Source organism: Gopherus flavomarginatus, chromosome 2 (assembly GCF_025201925.1).
Source record: "Gopherus flavomarginatus isolate rGopFla2 chromosome 2, rGopFla2.mat.asm, whole genome shotgun sequence".
Classification (NCBI taxonomy): Eukaryota; Metazoa; Chordata; order Testudines; family Testudinidae; genus Gopherus; species Gopherus flavomarginatus.
Window position 1 is genome coordinate 20,098,983 of NC_066618.1, and position 21,150 is coordinate 20,120,132.

Genomic DNA, 21,150 nt, shown 5'->3' on the forward strand with positions numbered 1-21,150 from the left:
TGTTAATGCATTCCACTTAGCTTTCTTAGAGTCATGGCGCTACCTTGTGCTCAGTCACAGTAATGGCAAGTTTCTCAGTAGTTTTATTCAAAAGTGCTGATTCTATTTTCTGAGCTGAAGCTTATAAGTGAAAATGACAAATGGGGTAATGATAGATGAATAATCCCAGCCCATGGGGTTCTTATAGTATCAGCAAGGCTCATTTTAGAGTGTGACATTGCATACGAGTCTGGTGACCCATTGGTTCCTCTAGGCTGTGACAACCTTATATGCTGTCACAACTGAGAATTTTTACTGGCTCCATTAGCACTCTCTGGAAGCAGAGATGATCACTACTGCCATAGCCTCCCCATCCTCTTCCTGGAGCTGGAGGAGAAGGCTGACCCACCAGAGGCATCACCTGGGGTCTGATGTTTTGAGTCAGGAATTCCCTGTGTGTGTCTGAGATGGAGGCCTTAGTTGGTTTGGGGGTTGTGCTCTTTTTCCATCCCAACTTTTTTTTTAAGGAGTTGCAGTTTTGCTTCTAGAATCTGTTGCTAGCAATAGACTGGAAATCCTATGTAGTACACAGAGATACTGAAGCAGTGAGAGTGTCAAGGGGGTAGCAGGAAAAGAAAGAGAGTGGGAAAGGGGAAGGGTAGCAGAAGGGAAGGAGGTCAGACACAATAGGAGAAGAAAAGGCAAATGTATCCTGGACCAGAATCTGTGCTGCTTGTCACTTTCAGAAATGAAGTGCAGGCATCAGCAGGGGCGGCTCCAGGCACCAGCACACCAAGCCAGTGCCTGGGGCGGCAAGCTGCAGGGGGTGCTCTGCCGGTCGCCACGAGGGCGGCTGGAAGGTTGCCTTCAGTGGCATGCCTGCGGAGGGTCCGCTGGTCCCGCGGCTTCGGTGGACCTCTCGCAGGCGTGCCGCCAAATCCGCGGGACCAGGGACCTCTTGCAGGCAAGCTGCGGAAGGCAGCCTGCCTGCCGTGCTTGGGGCGGCAAAATACCTAGAGCCGTCCCAGGGCATCAGAAAGTGGTGGAACAATAAAAGGAGGCTGAGTTATGTGATCTAAGCTGAGGGAAAGACAAAAATAGAATCTGATCCTTTTTAAATGTTCCTGCTGTGCTATCACTACACTTATTGAAGAACAGGTTAGATCACACACCAGTATGGAAGCTCATGCTTTATTCTAGTGTGGACCACTTCCTGCAAGCTTTTGTCTCTTGGGTTGCCACCTCTCCTAATCTGCCCCATTCACAAATCCACACCAACTCAACAAGAGCTGCAGTCACTGGTGAACTGGTACGTGTACAGTTAATATTAAAATCCATTTACTTTTTACCAAAATCTCTCCTTTTTACTTCACTTTTGCTGTCTATATATGGCTCCCATCAGTGAATTAGCTGATCACCTCCTATCTGTGCTTCGTTTTCCTTCCTATCTGACTACTCTCCTCTTCCCACTCTCCATTGTCTCTTCTCCCTCCTTGTTCAAGTACCTCGTATAGGAAACTCTGGTCTGACCAGTGACTCTTAGCTGTGTCCTCATTGACAGATCTTTTGCATCTAGTCACCAGGCTTCCCCTTTCTGATTGCAGTGGCCCCTAGTGGAGACTGCTAGTTTTGCTGCTCCCTCCATACTAGCTGCTTTTTACAGGTGCCTTGGATCTCCTTTGAGCCTGGACACTTGTAAATGTGATTTTAAGGCAGGAGAAGCCAGCGTAACCAGCAATCACTCTGTAGGCCAGTAGTGCACTGGCCATTGTTAGAGAAGTGTTGATGTAGAGAATAGTCTCTTTAAAATGCCAGAGATCAGCTTGGATGGCCCATGTTGTCTTTTCCAGCCCTACTGTCTGAGTCGACGCTAAACATGAGCATTCCTTAGGCCCTGGCAGTGTTTCTCGGTGATTTTCTTGGAAAATGCTGTTTTCCCTACAATTTGCTCACTAAAATAATACATTGTAAAATAAAGGTGGTGATACATGAGTTATGTATACTAAAAGCACCAGTGATTTTAAAGTATTGGTTATTTGTACTTTTCTTTTGCACAAGAATTCTGTACACCCAGCTCTATCCATCACTACACAAGGTCTGTTTACTCTGCTAAGAAAAAACCAGCAACGCCCACCTGTGGCAGCAAATCTGAGAGTCTGGATTATCTGACTTGGGCCCAGGCTAGGGGGCTAAAAATATCAGTTTAGATGTTTGGACTTGGGCTGTAGCCCAGGATCTTTGATCCAACACCTACAATGCTATTTTTAGCCCTGTAGTGTGAGCCCCTTGAGTCTGAGTCAGTTGATCCAGGCACAGAGACGCGTTGCCGTTGGTCTTTTTTGCAGTGTAGACAGACTCAAGGAGGCAAAAGAATGGACAGTCAAGATTGGTATTAACCTCTATCCTATAGAGTCCTTTTGCTTCTTCCATATAGCAAACACAGAGTCCATGCCTGAGCTTTTTGTTTGGCTCTTATCTAGGAAATTGAAGATAAGTGAGAGAGGAAAAGAAGTAAAAGTGGGAAGGTTTGTGGGAGCAGAGGATGGGAGGGAAAGATGGGTAGAAGAATATCATTCTTTGGTGCCAGCTGGCCACTGAGCTGCTTTCAGGACAGGGCAGTCATGCTGCCTCCTCCCCAGTCATACACTGTTACAAGTTGTTTTTGTTAACCTCTGAGCACTTCTGCAGATCTTGCATAGTATGCTGGCAACCTCATCTGTACAGGAGTTCCAGCTTCTATTCACCCTCCAGCCACTTTCGTTCCTGGAGAGGTTAGAGGCAGAAGGCTTCTGCTGCATTTTCTACAGTGGTAAAACAGCGTCTGAAATTTATGGCCTCTCTTCCCTGGGATGAATGGAACTGTTTTTTTGTTTGTTTGTTTTTATTTCAAAGTGTGCGTGTTCTGTACTTCTCATTACAGTCTGGTTTATTGACAGGTTTCAAGTGAAGCCATTCCTGTCACCTCCAACTCCCCTCTCTGTTCCTCAGCTTCCCAAGCAGTTCAGCTGGAAACAGGTTTTTTACTGCTGAGTGTTTCTAGGGTCTCCCTTATCCCATGGTGACTCTGGGACAGACAGGGAAAAGAACAATCTGCTGAAAAATATCAACATGCATAGTTCAGGCTTTCAGGTGAATAACTTTGAGTCCCTGTTAGCCTGACTTCATTTTTCTTTAACAGAGTATCAGTCACTAGGCTTAACTGTTGACGCAATTCAGATTGTCGAGCAGTGCTAGCAGACAGAGGTGATCTCTTAACTTTATACATATCTCAATCTTAACTATAACAGTGCTACCCCCTCATTATAGTACACAAATGCTTCCTATGGTACATCTGTGACTGTGTCATCTTCCACCTCCAGCTGTTTTTATAATATAGCTTTGGAAAAAGGACAGCTTCTTCTGAATTTTCAGGGCTCAGAGCTTTTGTCTTCTGCACCCTTCAGGAGAAAGGACGGATAAGGGTTTATAGAGCTGCAAAGTCTCTCAGCGGAACTGAATTGGCTGGCCAGCACTCCTCAGTCAGATGTATCAAGCTTAATCTTCTCCTCCTTCATCTCTCATAGATCTAGTTTTAAAGGCACTTGATCTGTAAGCCAGGGATGTGTATTCACTTTCAGGAGAGGAGACGAGTGGGAGGTAAATGATCAGGGTTAGAAAGTGCTTCTAAATTCCACTGGGGATGATTTTATGTGTGTTTCCAGGAGTTATTCCATTGTAGGTCCTTCTTAACTTTTTCTGAATGATCCTGCTCCATTTCCTCTGCATCTGTTGTAGTGGAAAATCCTTTGTGTCTGAGATGGATCCAAGAGGAGGGCCTGCATCCTCTGCTGCTCCATCCAGTTAGGGCAAGTTATCCAAATGAAGAGTATGTTCCTTGAAATTTGAATCTGTTTATTTTGAACTCCTAAAGTCAGAAGAAATCTACTGCTTGAGACTAGAGGTTGCTGAAGAGTGACTGGACTTCCTGTGTAGCTCAGTGAAGCAGTACCTAAGCCCCACAGGAGGCAGAGCTGCAGAACCAAGCTGCCATAGGGGGAATCCAGCTAGCTGGGTCTTGAATTAAAGGAGCTGAAAAATCTGAAGAAACTTTGACTTCAAGCACGAGGTTTAGCAGCTTTAACGTATTGTATCTCCATCTAGACTAATAGCCCAAAGACCAGATCCTACCTTTGTTTTATTTTGGAAACATGCATGTAATACGTTTGCTGTCCTTAAATTTGTTCTTTTCATGCAGGCAGGCACTAAAGCAAAAGCCTCATGAATTATGTTCTCTGTGAATATCCAGCAGGATTTTTGTTCATTTCCGTTTACTTCTTGGGGCAAACAGGGAGAGTGGAGAAAATGTTTCATATGTGTACAGATACTAGAGCAGGCGTCGGCAACCTATGGCACGCAAGCCTGCCGGCACTCTAGTGTGCCATTAAAAATCCTGCCGACGCGACAAGCTGCAGGGTCCGCGCTCCCTGGCCAGAATGTCGGCAGAGCACAGCAAGCCGCTGGCCCTTCCCCCTCCTTCCCCTGGAGCCCTGCCACTGCACGCGCAGCGCTCTGGGGGTCAGGGCTGCATGCTCCCGTGGGGCAGCGTTTGGCTCCATGGGGAGGGAAAACCGCTCCCTGCTCATCCAGAGCCCTGCCACCACGCGTGCAGCACTCTGCGGGGCGGAGTGGGGTGGGGTGGGGCTGCGCGCGCGCAGCAGCAACAAAACTCCGGATGAGCGGGGATTCTCATGGTAAGGGGTCTGGGGCTGGAGCGGGGATAATGGATAATGGTTAGGGGCAGTCAGAGGACAGGGAGCAGGGTGGGTTGGATGGGGGAGTGGGATCCTGGGGGGTGGTGTGGGGGGGGGAGTCTCTGGAAGGGGCAGTTAGGGAGCAGGGGGGTGGATGGGGCATGGGAGTCCCGGGGTCTGTTAGGGGGTGAGGGGTGGATAGGGGTCAGGGCAGTCAGGGGACAGGGAGCAAGGAGGGTCCTGGGGGGCAGTTAGGGTGGGGAGGTCTCTGGAGGAGGTGGTCATGGGACAAGTTGCTATGGGCGGTTGGATGAGTCAGGAGTTCTGGGGGCGCTGTCAGGAGGTAGGGGTGTGGAGAGGGGTTGGGGCAGGCAGGGAGTGGGGGGGTTGTATGGGTCCAGAGTTCTGGGGGTTCTGTCAGGGGGCAGGAAGCGGTTGGATGGGGCATGGGAGTCCAGGGGGTTCTGTCTGGGTGCGGGGGTGTGGATAAGGGTTGTGGCAGTCAGGGGACAGGTAGGGGGTAGGGTCCTAGGGGGGCAGTCAGGTGACAAGGGGCAGGGAGGCTTAGATAGGGGGTGGGGTCCCAGGAGGGGGTAGTTGGGACAAGGAGCGTGGGGGGGGTTGGGAGTTCTGGGGTGGGGGCAGTCACCAGCCCTCTGTCCTGAGCCCTGCCCCCTCCACCACCACCCCCACACAGTCCTCTGTCCTGAGCCCTGCAGCCCCACACACACCCCAGGCCCCTACCCTGAGCCCTGTACCATCCAGCCCTCTGACTCCTTCACCCCCTCCGATGACCCCAGCCCTGACTCTGGCACCCCCACACATGCCCAGCCCCCCTCCTTCTCTGAGACCTGCACCTATCATAACCTAGTCCCAGATTTGGACCTTAGCGTCCAAAATATGGGGGTTAGCATGAAAACCTCCAAGCTTAGTTACCAGCTTGGACCTGGTAAAGCTGCCACCACCCAAAAAATTAGAGTGTTTTGGTCCCCCTCAAAACCTTCCCTGGGGACCCCAAGACCTAAATCCCTTGAGTCTCACAACAAAGGGAAATAAACCTTTTCCCTTCCCCACTCCAGGTGTTCCTGGAGAGATACACAGAAGCAACCTCCGTGAATCTAAGCAGAGAGATTCCACCCTCCCCCGTTTCCAGCTGGGAAACACAAGCACTTCCCTCTTCACCCAGAGGGAATGCAAAGTCAGGCTAGTAAATCTAACACACACAGATTTCCCCCTGACTTCTTCCTCCCACCAATTTCCTGGTGAGCTGCAGACTCAATTCTCTAGAGTTCCCCACTAAAGAAAAACTCCAACAGGTCTTAAAAGAAAGCTTTATATAAAAAGAAAGAAAAATACATAAAAATGGTCTCTCTGTATTAAGGTGACAAATACAGGGTCAATTGCTTAAAAGAATATTGAATAAACAGCCTTATTTAAAAAGAATACAATTCAAAGCACTCCAGCAACTATAGACATGTAAATACTAAAAAAAACATATAAATCACTAGCTGATCCTTTGTACTTACAACTGGGAAACAGAAGATTAGAAAGCAAGAAATAGAAATCCCCTCATAGCCGAGAGAGCATACAGGCAGAAGACCAAGAACAAAGGACTCACACACAAACTTCCCTCCACCCAGAGTTGAAAAAATCCTGTTTCCTGATTGGTCCTCTGGTCAGGTGCTTCAGATACTTATTTCCAGGTGAAAGAGACGTTAACCCTTAGCTATCTGTTTATGACAGCACCCCCCTCACATGCCCCCAGCCCTCTGCCCTGACTCTTGCACCCCCCACATCCCATGCACCCTGCACATCCCCACCCCCATCCTGAGCACCAAACGGGAGCTCTTGCACCCCCACTCACATTCCCACCTGCACTCTTCACACGAAATGGGAGCTGCCCAGGTAAATGCCCCCACACCCAAACCTCCTGCCCCAACCCTGAGCCCCCTCCCTCATTCTAGCTCCTGGCCAGACCCTTCACCCCCAGCCCTGTGCTTGGTCCACTCCCACCCTCAGCTCAGTGCGGAGAGAAGAAAAGAATGGGACGGAACCAGGGAGAAGGTAGGTACCCACTGTATGTGGGCAGGGCCGGGACCCCAGACCGGCAGTGGGCTGAGCGGGTCTGGCAGTCGGGATGCCAGCTGGCAGGAGCTGGTGGATGGAACCCCTGAGCGGCAGTGGGCAAAGCCGCTCAGCCCACTGCCGGTCTGGGGTTCTGGCTGCCAGACCCTTCCCAGCTGGGGTCCCGGCCACAGGCCCTACTCAGCCCACTGCCGGCCTAGGTGAACAGAACCCCAGACCAGCAGCGAGCCGGCAGCATAAGATCAACATTTTAATTTAATTTTAAATGAAGCTTCTTAAATATTTTGAAAACCTTGTTTATTTTACAATACAACACTAGTTTAGTTATATAATATATAGACTTGTAGAGAGAGACCATCTAAAAAACATTAAAATGTATTACCGGCACACGAAACCTTAAATTAGAGTGAATAAATGAAGACTTGGCATATCACTTCCGAAAGGTTGCTGACCCCTGTACTAGAGTATGAGGTTAGGTAAATAGCTCATTTTTATAGACTCACACAGGCGTGTTCTTGTTTTGTGAAACTAATGTAGTACTTTTTATGAAAAATTACTTTCTAGGATTGGTGGGGTAGTGTGAAAAGAAACCAGCAAGTTTTTAAATTGTACTTGATAGTTATATGATATTGGTTGTGCGAAGATGGTAGGTTATAATAGGCATTGAGACTTCATATTATGAGTAACTACTGTCTTTATATGTGCAAGATACATCACTGTATAACATATGGATAGTACTGGGTAGCCCTGATACACAAAAGAAGCAGCAAAGTGAGCACTTGAAAATGTAAGGGATTTTTTTTTCCCATGAAAGAAAGTACACGAGTGAGGGAGTGAGACTAACAATTCTGAAATGCTTCTTAGGGAGTTTTGTACAAGTCAGCTAGATAATTGTTAAAAAGAGGAAGGAGTTTTTAATAGTGATTTGGACGGAAGTCTAGATAAATTTGTACAGAGAATGCTGAAAATACTTTCATGTGAGGTTATTACAATGGGTGTGGGTGTGTGTGTATATATATATACAAACTATTATGAGGAGTTATATATACTAGTAATGGTTAGTTTTGGTGTATAGCTGTCTTTAACAGGGAGACAAAACTAAGGCTATTACACTGAATATTGTAGCAACGTAAGTATGATATACAGATTAATTAATTGTATGTGTATTTTCCTAGCACCTGCGTTTGGAATCCAAAAAGCAGAAGCTGGTAAAGTAAGTTTTAGGATAAGTTTTTTACAAAATTATGGGATTCTAAACTTCACAGTATAATTTTTTTAATACCGTAAGGCCTAATACTGCATTTTTCTTGTGCAAAAGTTCCATTTTATTCAGAGAATCACTGTTAGCTTCAGTAGGAGCATGACCAACCTAAGTTTGTGGATCACATAACATTAAATGTATGGAAGATAATGCAGTAGATTAATATGGTAACATGTCATCTGTTGAGACTTCAACTGAAATGCCGTTCAAATCAATTGAATGGAATCTTTTCCCTAGTTGCCGTTAATTTATGTTTCATAAAACTCATCAGTGATTGAGAAGATTTTCTAACTCAGGGCTAGAATAACAGGTCAACACTAAGGTGCAGTGTCAAAATTGCATGCAGACAACATGTACCTGCACTGTGTATGTCTATAGCCTAGTGGTCCCCAAACTGTCGGGGGGCACAAAGGAACGTTCAGGACGGCGTGGCAGGGCCCAGGCCAGCCTCAACAGGGGGCAGGGAGGGAGCACGGCTCAGCCCTGCTCTGCCCTCAACTCCATTCCAGCACCGCCCACAGCTGCCGCCCCAGCTCCTGGCCTCTGCTGCAGCTCCAGGTCCGAGCTACAGCCCCCACTGCAGCTCCGAGTCCTGGCCCCAGCTCCCAACCACAGCTGTGGCTCTGCTCCTGAGCCCGCTCCCAACCATGGCTCCCAGGAAGATGCAACAGAAAACATTTGGGGACCACTGCTGTAGCCAGTGCCATCAGTCCTTAGTTTCCTAAGCAGAGAGTTCATAGTTTAGGAAGAAATAATCTGAAAAAATATTACCCCAAAACCAGAACATAACTGATTTTTTTAACAAGTTTTCACTGGTGAATTGAACAATCCCCACAAATCTGCTGGGCTGTGACACAAGCACACATGAATTTTTTTTTAAATAAAAGGCAAAACAATACACTTGAAGCTAAGATGCTGCACACTTTCTGTCTGTAAGGAGGCTTGGGGTAGCTATTTAAAACTATAGTATTGTATATGCCAAGTAGTTTACAGTTTAAACTAGAGGCCTAGTTTATTTATTAGAAAAACTATTTTTTGATCCAAAGTAAGCCTAAACTATATTGTGTGAACCAGATATTGAGTGTGATTTAGTGTCAACACTTAATATCATGCTAAACTATATGTTAAGTGATTTTCAGCTAATGTTAAAATACCAGTTAAAATACTGAATAATACCAGTTTGAAACAATCTTGCATCATTTTCACTACAATGTTAGTTTAGGTACAGCAAATGTTAGTTTTTGTTCAAGCTGTTTGGCTTGAATTAAGATCCCTTTACTAACATGTTTTATTTAAGATCTAACACTCTTCAGTAAAAAAAAAAATTAGATCTTTCACTTTTGTTTTGCAGTCTTTAATTTTATGTTGCCAGTTCATCTTCAGTATTACACAAGCTAGTGGTTCTGTACAGTATTTGTATACAGTGTAACATAACAGAAAATGGAAGAAAATAATTTTAGCTTGAGGGGTTTTTGTTTAGCCTTGTAATGTACTCTTGAAAATAACCCTTCAAAAAGTACTCAAAGGGACAAACTGAGACCTGGTTCTAAATGAGCACAAATGAATCTTGATGTAATGAAGTTAATTAGCCAATAAAACCTATATTCTATCTAACAGAATTACATTTGTTAAGTCTTTAATTGTTTTCAGTGACACTATTTAGTTGCCTTAAGAACAAGTAATATTTTGTAGCTAGAACTAACATGATAAAAAGTTCTAATTGCAATAATTGAAACTGTAATTGTGTGTGGAGATACAAATCAAAATTTTTCCTAAGAAAACTGAACAAATCATGCACTTGGAGGCACATTTAGAGCTGATGTAAGTAGATGCAATTTCCACTGAAATTCATTGGAAATGCTTTCATTTTCATTGCCACGGTATTGCATATTTGCAGCTGAAATGAGCATCTATACTGGTTCTATCTGCAAAATGGCACCTTGACCTCTAGTCCACACCAATAAGTAGTGTAACCGAAAGTAATTTAGAAGCACTTTTTTTAAATGGTTGTGTTTCTTTGTGCAAATGCACACCACAGCAGAAGAATTGTGGACAAGCAATGATATAATAGCCAAACCCTTTTGTCAACAAAATTTACAATCTCACATTAAGTACAGGTAAATCACATGCCATAAGATTATTTTTAATGCTTTCTAATTCTGTTCGCTAACATATAGATTTCCCTGGTGAATTAATGTGGCCTTTATCAAGATGGCTCAGAATAATGTCACTGTTTAAGGGAGATGGTCTGTAAACTCACTGGTTAACCAGTTTTTGGCTTTGTGCATCTCAAGTAGGTTTCTGGAATGATACATCAGTAGTTATTGTGAAAAATTGTTCTGTAGCTAAATACAGCTTCTTCTTTTTTCCTCCCTTCAATTGACTGTGACAGGAGGCTGGAGCCTAAAGCAATGGGAGAATGTCCTGCAATAGTTGAAAGAGAAACACCCAACATTGTTGTGAGGATCAGTTATTAGCAAAAGGGCTGAAGATTGTTCAGGCAAGGGGAGAGAGCAGCAAATGACAGAGGAGGACTTGCGGAGTGCAGCTGATGGGACATATCCCTGTGTTTCTTTTACACTTACACTGGCTGGTTGTACTCTTAAGTATTTCATCCCTTCAGCGAGTTAAGCGGATTTTTCTCTTGTTAAACTGCCATGTTCTGTGGCAAGTGACACAAGAACAGGGTTTGCTTCTCTTGATTTAATTATACTAATTACTTCATCAACCTCTGTTTTTCAAATGTTTGCTGCTGCTTTCTTTAGTACACCTAAGCACGCTCTGTTATTGAGTATGCAAGAACAAGTGACAAATTCAATAAATATTTCAAAAGTGTTTTTCTAGTCTGGATGATAAGATGGTGTTGGGAGAGTAAATTTATATTCGATACTGTTCTATAAATCATAATAGTACAGACTCCATTAAGGATGAAGTCAGAAGCAGACGCTTTTGCAGCTCCTCACCCAGTCCAGTGAATACGGTATAGGAGAACTGAGCTCATTTGCAAACTCCTCAGCAGATGTTGTGTGGCACTTGACTTCTGTTATTGTTTCTTCACCTATAAAATGGGGTGATGGTACTTACCAACTTTGTAAAGATTCTACTGATGAAAAATGGTAACTATATAAGTACTAAGTGTTTAGGTTTTGAAAAGATGCCCTCTGTACTGAAGAGCTTACAAACTACTAAATTGCAATGACTTAACAATGTATTTTTATTGTTGTGGTAGACTTCAGCAAAACAATACAATACAAACTCACCAACCTGGTGCTGAGTAGGTTTATCAAATCATATTTTTGGGAAAGGAACATGGGGGAACTATTTGGGATATTGTTTTCAAATACAGCCATGGGACTGCTCCAATGAAAATATTCTTCTCCTAAATGTTTGAAACTGTTAGTGTTCCATTTGTTCTGTACTCCTTACAAAAGTCTCTGTCTGAGCTTTCCTTTTAGGGAGATGAGCCAAATTACAGCACCCCAGTTTTTACTTACTTTGCAAATATGAAGGTGCTAATTTCCAGTAATCTGTATTTTTTTTCCAGTGGATTGCTGGAACAGGAAACTTTAAAAAAAAAAAAGGACATTTATATTCTAAAAATATAAATAAGATTTTTCTGGCAGACACAGAATTGCTGTAGCATAAATATTTAGGTACTTTTATTATCATTTTAAGGTACATTTTTCCTTTACATATTTAAAACTATTTCTAAGAATTACTTGGAAATAAAATATACATGAATACATTTTTTAAATTACTATTTTTCAGCAAGGTAAACAACTCCTTAAAGATCAGAATTGTATTACATAGTTAAGCTGCTCAACTTTGACTTAGAGCAATGGAATAAATTACATCAGTTAATTAAGCAGGACAAGAGAGTGCAATTTTTGTTGCCTTATGTAAAAATGTTGCTAATGTAATTCAAACTCCTGAAGAAAAGGGAAAGTCAGCATGAAACTTTTCCTGTAATGTGCTCTGTTTGTAAAGAACACTGTAGCTTTAACAGTAAAAACATTAAGACTTGCTGTTTTCAGTGGAGATGTAACTTATCCTGCTGATGCTTCTAAGTTTAACACTGACCAGCCTCCAAAATTTTGACATACTGAAGATACTGTTAGGTGTCTGGAAATCCTTAAAGTAATGACTTGCTAATCTTTCTTAGTTGTAGCTTCATATGGCATAGAGTATGCGCACCTCACCCCCTGGATTTCCCATGTCTTACCCTGAGACAGTTGCTAACTTTTCTTTGCCTATCCTCTCACGCTCATGGATTTTTGTTGTGTTTCTCCCCTGTCTCATTTTCCTTCATATGTATTTTTCTGCTGGTTCTTTTCCATTTTTTCCCCATTTTCTCTCCAGTTTTTTCATCCCTTCTGCCCATTTTCTTTAACTCTTGCTGTTGTCTCCTTCTTTCCTTTCTCTCTCCTTAGTTCCCAACTCCCTGTCTTTATCACTGTTATCTCCTCTTTTCTTTTATTTTCATCAGGACTCTTCTCCCTCCCTCCGGTGTGCTGTCCTCCCTACTGTTTCCCATTCTCATTCCCCCGCTCAGTCTTCCCATGCATGGAAATGAATTCCTGCAGCATGTCCCCTCTCAGCTTTATCGGCTCTGTTTCTGCTACTGCCCAGTGCTGCCCCCTACCACAGAGTGCAAGGAACAGTGCTGTATGCACCACTTAGTGTAGAGGAAGAGAAGGAACCTAAGGTCAAGGACAGTTGGAACAGCAGCCCCCCAAGGAGGGAACAGAAATTGGCACCCCAAAGTGTCAGAAACATTAGGCCGGGATTCCTTACATCAAAGTACAGTATCGCTTTTTAAAATTCTTGACGTGCATGACGTATCTGACATCCTTCCCCTTTCTAGACCAGTGCAACATGCCTCATATCAGACTCACCTATTCATGTATATTATGTGCTGCAGCAATGGGATGTATGTACTATATCTGTAGAAATGATACAGATTAGTGTGTGTAGTTGGACTCTCTCAACATAGCCATGTGAAATGCTCATCCTGCATAATGCAGACACCAGACTGACAGGAAAGGAGGGAAGAGTAATGTGGAAATGCAGTCTTTTCTAGTTTTCTTTCTCCGCTGACGACTCCTTTATTCTCTGTTCCTCTTGCCTTGGAATTCTGATTGGTGCTTTGAGCCCCTTGACGCCTTTAGTATGAGCCACACCGGCAATGAAGTGCCAATCAGGAGGAGAATGCTCTGAAGGAATCAGAGGGTGCAAAAGTACTGGGTCTGCCCAGTTCGCAGACTTTTCTTTGCCTTTCAGACTCGGTGCTGGTCACTTGGGAGTTATGTTTAAATAAAACGTTTGCTAATGTTACGTCAGTTTTCAGCTCCATCAGTGTTGATAGTATCCTTATATAAGTAAAAAGGAGATAGTTTGAAATAGTTGCAGCAGGTATGTTTCTCCATAAACCACAACTATCACAATTAATATAGATATTTGTCTGCCACTTAACAGACTCTGAATCCTGATAATAAAATGGCAAATATTTGCCTTTGTTTGCTATAATATTGACGTCCTTATGCTTGATAGATGTAGCATGCGATTACTACAGGAACTTCATGGAACTGGGGATTTGTATTAATTTTTTCATTCCTGTGCTAGAATGTAGATAGTGAATTTTGGCTGAATACTGACTGGATAATGTACTCCAAATACTCTGGACTACTGACTAACATAATTATTCACATGTTACTCAAATTCTATGATTTGAAATTAGCATCAGACAATTATGGAGGCAAAAAACACTGCAGAAAGTCTTTTGTCAGTGATAATGTACCACATGACTAAGCAAATAAGTTTATGCCAAATAGTTATAACTAACACATTTTCTCAGCATTTCTTTGAAGGGAATAAAGGGTCTTTGCCTCACCCCTCACATCCAGGGTGAAATTGTAGGGGTTCTTTGTCAATGAACTGCCTGTGTATATGGCAATATGTCCTTTGCACTTAAATTTTAATATTTAAAGCCATGCAGTAAATTTCAGTAAAGCTCCAAAACATGTAGCATATCTCCCTCGCAAAGCCATACAGATAAGGACTATTGACCCACATCTTGTATCCAGAAGGGCAAGCTTTAATATTTGACTTCTCATTTCCAGTAGATGGGTCCCCTCCCAGTAGTAATACCTGTGCTTGTACCATACTATGCTCTTCCTCATTCCAGGAGACACCAGCAACAGTGAGAAACTATAAGGAACAGTGTCAGTTTCATAATATTGGTGCCATTGTGAAATAGCTATTGTTCAGGAATGTGGTTCTGATTGAATGGCCCCATTCTGTTGGAAAGGACTGAAAAAAAGAGAAAATCAGGGGCGACCATAGAGAAAATTTAGAAAGAAAACTGCGATAAAGGACAGGAGAGTGGGAAGTAACAGGTTAAATGGGGGAGGGAACAGGAAAATGAACAAAATCTCAAGTATTTCTCATTGGGTCTGATTCTCATTTATACTACGGCCCTTTTACGTTGCTGTGGTAATTAAAGAGGCCCTAAAGTGGGCATAATTTACACTGCTAGCATGGTCTTAATGTAAATGAGAATCAGGCCCCATCGAGATTTCTTAGTAACAGTTTTTAGCTTTGGGGAGGAGGGGTTCTCGGTGCCATCCACTAGTTTGAAGAATTTGTGCTGAAGTTTTATATTACAAATATACTGTAATCTTTCTACTAATTTAGAGGAAGAAAGTTTGTCTAATGTAGCAAATGTGATCCATTTGCAGATCTTTTCAAAAACCATTTAATGTACACACCTGCACTCTTGATACTGCGTATAGTTATTTTATATCCAGTACAGGCAGAAGAAACATGTTGAAATGATCATGCCTGTTGCTATTTTTTTAAACAACTGTGCAACCTGAAGAGCCTGTCTAGCCCCTGCAATCAAGTTATTTTCCCTATTTTTTTTTTGGTTCAAAAGTTTATTTCATGCTTTCCCATAATCAAACTGTAGAAAATGTCATTGTCACATTAATGTCATGTTTGCGATTTAATTTTAATATGTAACAACTGAAAAACTGGTGTTTTTTAGTTAGATTGTGTATAATATACGTTATGAATAGAAAATACTGTAGTGTATGATGGGAACATCATATCCTTGTGAAGAAAGTTTCATGTTGTAGTATATACATTCATTGTATGTAGAAACGTGAATACTTTCCTGTTAAATTAAATGTTTTTCTGTGTTCATGGAAATGTCTCACTGAAAGAAGAGTACGATTATTTTCCTATTAATGTTCCATAAGTAGGTTACCTAAATCTTGAAAGAAAAAATTAAACTAAGAGCCTTACTTCACTGGTGCCAGTGTAGTTTTCTGTTATAATCGAAATGCGCCTCTAAACATGCCCTAAACTCTCGATGAACTTCAGACATTTATGCTTCATGCATATCTTATGAAGGAAAAAACCCCAAAACTCTCAGTGGAAACATTCATGCAAGTTTACACTCAAATTCTAGGACACAGGTGGAATAAAAAGAATACTAGAAGCAGTGTCCCTCCTCTAACATGTAGGCATTTAGAGCTGTTGCCACAGTTATGCTCATGGTTGAAGCCTATATTGACAATATAAGGATTACTTTAGCTGACTGATTTTTTTCTTTCTTTGGGATTGTCACCTAGTAATGGAATTTTTGGGTCATGTGTCTTCAATAATTATTTTTCTTCCCTTATTCTTTATGGGACATCACAAATGGTGATGGATAGGATACGCTTGCCATTCTGAGGAAGTTGTCTGTTAAGCAAACCTACCTGGATTCTCCTGATATGACATGTGATCCATTACACACCTGACTTATTTCTGCCTTACAGTGAAATTAAGTTATTCATGAAAATAGAATAGTGTTTACCCTATGGGCAGGGAGAGTCAGTATGCAGTGATTGTCACAGTCACCCCTCGCTTTTGACCATTTCCCTTGCTGTGTGCTCCAGGAGTCATGTTAACATGTATGCCTATACTCATCATTTTTTATTGGGTTTACTTTTAGCACAAAGGCACTTGACCACATTCCAAGGTACACTTCTTTCATGCTTAAGTTGCTCATTTTTTGTCCTTCCTTGTTTGCACACCTTACCTCTACAATTGGGCCATTGATGCTGCCTTAGATGGTAAAATAGTAGTCTAGGATCCATTTTGCAGGATTACAATTGATAGAAAACAAAAAAAAAAAAAGCTTAATGTATTTGGCAACCAGTTAAAATGGGGAGGCATCATTATACTGCCTTGCAGTTCTTCACTGAGAGAAATAGTGAAGACCCCACTAAACTACATAGCATAAAACTCCGATATCCCCTGCTAAATTAAGAAGTATGAAGAATTTAAAGAATGAATGTATTCAAGGCAGAATACACTGCCCCCACTTGCTGTAAAGTTATAGCTCTTTTTAGCTGGTAATGAGCAGTGACCAAAAAAAAGCAATAATTTTGTCTAGAAACTCCCAAGAATGATGCTGCTCGCTCCCTGCTTTCAAATATTTTGGAAGAATCAGGGTCTTGAAGGCTATTTAAATAAATATTTTTTTAACTTCCATTTTGTAAAAGAGCAAAGAGTTGCATCTTACGTCCCCCACAGCGACAAATCTGGATATTTCCACTGAAACTTTGATAATGCTCCTTTAATTTAAAGCAAAGGAAAAAAGTTAATGTGCAAGTACCCATTACATGGCCCTGGCCAGAGAAATCCTTGAGCAGTGGAGATAAATGGAGAGCCTCTTGCAGCTAACACACAAGAGAACAAGCAGCATTTACTTGAGATCAAGTGAGGAAGCAACCATTCAGGGCCATGCTGGCTACATGTGTTTGGTTTTGTCACCTCATTCTAAGGAGAGTAGTGGATTGCCGTGTGTCTAGCTGTAGAAGAGATCTAGCCCCATTTGTTAGAGATGCTCCATTCAGCAATGGGGATTGGAGTCTGCAGTCAGGTAGTAATTCTGCAATCACAGAATTGTGAAACACAATAGATGGAATAAAATGCACAAAAAAGGGCCTATGGTCTTTTCCTTGTTGCTTCTTCGTAATACAGAAAAAAGGTGATAAGTGATTTACAGAAACTCAAAAAGGTCAAATCCCTGCTCCAGATACCCTCAGATCGTATAGCAGGCTATGACTACATTGCCCACACCCTAGAAAAAGTGTGTTCTTAACTCAAGTTACTAACATGCATCACCAAACTCAGCTTAAAATAGAAGGGAAGGCATGGCAACTCAGGTGAGCAGCTTGAATTAAAACCTATGGGTGATTCTGGGGGGAGAATTCAACCAGCTAACCAGAGTTAAAAGCCAAGTTGCTGTCTCTTCACTCCTGTTTTAACCATTCTAACTGCTGGTAACTGGACAGCTGAGGCCCTGCCCTTGCCCCACCTCTTCCCCTCAAGGCCCCACCCCCATCGCTCGTTCCTCTTCCCCATCCCCCTGTTGCTTGCTGGATCGTCTCAAGGAGCCAACCTGCAGGTAGGAGGCAGCTCTGGCTGAGCAGGGACTGGTACAGGGTAATGACCTGGCACCTCCCCCAGTAACCGGACTTTTGGTTCGTGTGCCATTTTGGGTTGCCGGTTCCCCTTTTTGACTGGATTTTCCGGTTGAAAACCAGGCACCTGGCAACCCAAAATAGCACCTGGACACAGAAGCCAAAAACCCAACTGTCCAGGTAAAGGACAGGTGGCAACTCTAGATTGAACCTGAGTTCACTAATGTGCGTTACCTAACCTGAGTTAAGAATAAACCTTTTTTTTGCAGAGTAGACCTGCCCTTAGACATGATGTAGTGATACTGTAACAATTGCAGGAACAAAATGAGGAAGAACAATTTGTTACAGTAGTAAAATCACGTGTTGATTCTGTTTTAGATTGTGCATGTCTTGAAGTTTTGTTGTGTACGATGATATTCCAGCCTTTATGGCTGGAATACTTTAGAGTCAGGATGTGTCTACACTGCAGTGTAAGCCCAGGGTTAGTAGAACTTGAGTTAGCAGACCCTGGGTTTATTAACCTAGGGCTTGAGCATCTACACTCATTTGTAACCCCAGGATAGGAATTGCTGAATCCTGGCACTCTTGTATCTACGCTGTATTATGTAAACCTGAGTCCAGCTGTGGATATCTGAGACTTTCTAGCGCCTTCCCAAAATGTGACTGCTTTAGCACTTTGTTCATGATGCATTGTGGGAAGACTCAACTGTCCATCAAACATGACTGTCCAGAAGACAAAGAAGAGCTGTCTGGGGGGGGTTGTGGGATATTTTTGGCAGAGTTCCAGCACATAAGTCCAGTGAGGTGCATCTACACCACACAGCAACAAGACTTGAACCCTGGTTTCCGGCTTGACTCAGGCTTGGATCCTCCACCCCCATGGAGTCCTGGGACTCTGGGTCCGAGCCCTGGGTTAGTGCAATTTGTGTGTAAGGGGGGAAGGGCCAGGCTTTGAGCCAGAGTTTGAGCCTTGGGCTTATATTGCAGTGTAGACTTACCCTTAGTTTGAAAAAATAATTCCCAGAAACATCTTTATTGGTGTACTGCAAATTGGGATTAATACTTTTAATTATAGTTTTATCAATCCCCATGAAAGTTGAAGGGTGCCTTATATACAGTCTCTTCAATTAAATCTTCCCTCTCCCAACTTGACATAACTCTGGATTTCATAGGTGGTATATTGGGCTTTGGAGAAAGGGATATGGGGCAGATCTTTTAGGTGAGTCTCCAGTCATGCTGAACATTTATGTTTATGACTCAGTAGCTGCTTATTATGCACATCATGTATAAATATTTCTCAGATTTCTTCCAGTTGCATTATACGTGAAAAGTTTGCCATTATAATAATTAAAATGCTAGTTCATAACTTTTGTTTCTCATCTTAGCAGGCAATCAGGAGTTACCAAAGCACTGTAACTATTGTATTTCAGTACATTCTGTACATTTCCCCTAATGTCTATCAAAAGCCAGTCCTATATATTTTTATGAAAATACAGATGGAATGTGGCCTAGTGGTTACAGCACATGGCTTGTTGTCAGGAGATCTGGATTTTATATCTGGTTTTGTCACTGTCTGTCTTGTGTGTATCCCTGATCCTTCAATCTGATCCCCATGGCTAGACCCATTGGATACTCCCATTGAAGTTAGTGGGACTCTTTGCAGATGCTATAGTCCATCCACATGGATCTGATTGAAGGGTTAGGCCCTAAACTTCAACAAGATACTTAGGCATCTCTGCCTCAGTTTCCCCATCTGTACAATTGTTAGTTTGGACTCCTAACCTCTTCTCTTGGAAAGCTCCAGTACGTTTCCAACTCGACTGAAAGCTCTCCATATAGAACAACAGAGAACTCCAGTTTCACATCTCAGCTATGTAAATAATATTAACAGTCTAATTCCCTTTTACAGGCCAATAAGCATTTCAGGTAACAGAAAAATGACCAGTTTTGCAACGTCTCTGAAACAAAGATAATGAATATTTTTGTAGAAAGTAATCATATCTGAGAAAATAACTGTGTGTGTTTTTTGTCTTCCATAGAGTTTACAGATGCTTCCTCAGCAACGGAAAGCCATAGCGAAATTTAAGGAACCAGCACATGCATTAGCATTTCAACAGAAATTCCACAGGTAAATATTTAGCCATTGATTCATTCTTTAGTTTATCTGCCCTTTTTAAAAGAAGAAATCATGGTCTCCTATGACAATTTCACATTCAAGTCCATATTTAAACATATATTTTACTAATGACCTTCATAAAACCTCGTTTTCTACTCTCCATGCACATAGTAGTGTAAGGTTTTGTGTGCCAAATATACTAACTATTTCTTTAACGTTTTACAGGCATATGATAGATCTATCCCACATTAACGTGGCTTTGATAGTTGAGTGAGCATAGCTGATAATGCTAATAGAAACATACAGTGGAGCTACACATGGAGAAGATACAAAGGCAAAACCATCAGGATCTGAAGTCTTTTCAGTTTACAGTCTTTCTTTAACTGCTCTGTAGAACTACAGAAAGTAACAAGATTTCCTCAAGATAAGCTGAACCTAAGAGGATCTAGCAAAGTGGAGTTTTGTGTTCAATTTCTTCACATTCAGTTGTAACCCCATGGAACTACAGATTTTTTTTTCAAAGTGCTTACAATGCATGTAGACATTGTTCTTCAAGATCATACTGTGTGATCACAGTGACTTGATGAGAAAAAGAACACTTACATTGAAAAATTTAAAAAGTTTCTTCATAGCAAAGAATATTTGATAATGGTTGCTCTTATCTTCAGTGCATGGTATTTATATGAGAACTCACTTCTCTAAACAAAACACACGTGTGTTGTTCCTCGGAGGAGATAGAAGGTGCATTCTTATATAGATTAAGACGTGGTCTACTTGATTATTGATAATATTCTGAAAGGCTTTGGAGGTGACACTGGAAGGCTGTAGTTTCTGTTTTTGTAAATATGTTAGATCGGTTTTTGCATCTTCTAGTCTGACACATTCCCTCTTTACTCCCTCCCCCTCCCTTTGTGAAATGAAAACACTTTGTAGGAGTAACATTGCTACATCTCTTCCCTCCCCCCCAGTTTAAAACGAAGGATCTTGATCTTCATCTTTCGGTAGCATAATGAGGTAGTTTACTCCAAGTAGTAATTTATTACAGTTTAGATTGTTTTTTAAATGGGATTGCAAGATACGAGGAAAAAGTGAAACACTTACCCTCATTTTAAAAATAGGGTGACACAGAGAATGTGGTACATTCCCAATTGTGTTTCTTTGTGCCACTATTGCAGAGTATGCTTCCTCTTAATCTTTGTCAATTAGTATTTTTCCTTGAAATTTATTTTGTGACTAATGCTAAACCATTTAAACAAAAAAACATTATAGCAAAGGCATTAGAATTGTGGCATGGTGTTCCCCACAAAGATGGGATTATGAGGATGTTATGCTGCGGGTGACATTGGCAGTTCTAAAAATTATGTGCAAACATGAAAGATTGCATTTTATAGTTGGTAAAATTCATTATACTTTGAGTTAGAACCATCTGGATGGTATTTCCAAAGGAACAAATTTTCAGTTACTTTTGGACAAATTTAGCAGAATGCCATTGTTTATATCCGA

General features: G+C 42.0%; 1 protein-coding gene across 4 annotated transcripts in view; it reads left to right on the forward strand.

Annotated features, from left to right (window-relative positions):
* RBM33 (RNA binding motif protein 33) overlaps positions 1-20,949 on the forward strand; it is a 163,242-nt gene extending 142,293 nt beyond the window's left edge. For 2 of the 4 annotated variants that reach the window (XM_050940397.1, XM_050940399.1), the window contains exons 18-19: positions 19,571-19,659; positions 19,873-20,949. In XM_050940397.1, the coding sequence (XP_050796354.1) occupies positions 19,571-19,659; positions 19,873-19,921 (138 nt within the window). In that variant the 3' untranslated portion in view covers positions 19,922-20,949. Of the gene's footprint in view, positions 1-7,969; positions 8,008-10,447; positions 11,832-19,570; positions 19,660-19,872 lie in introns of those variants that run through there. The other 2 variants (XM_050940400.1, XM_050940401.1) reach the window with 2 other exon arrangements.
* Positions 20,950-21,150: the final 201 nt, after the last annotated feature.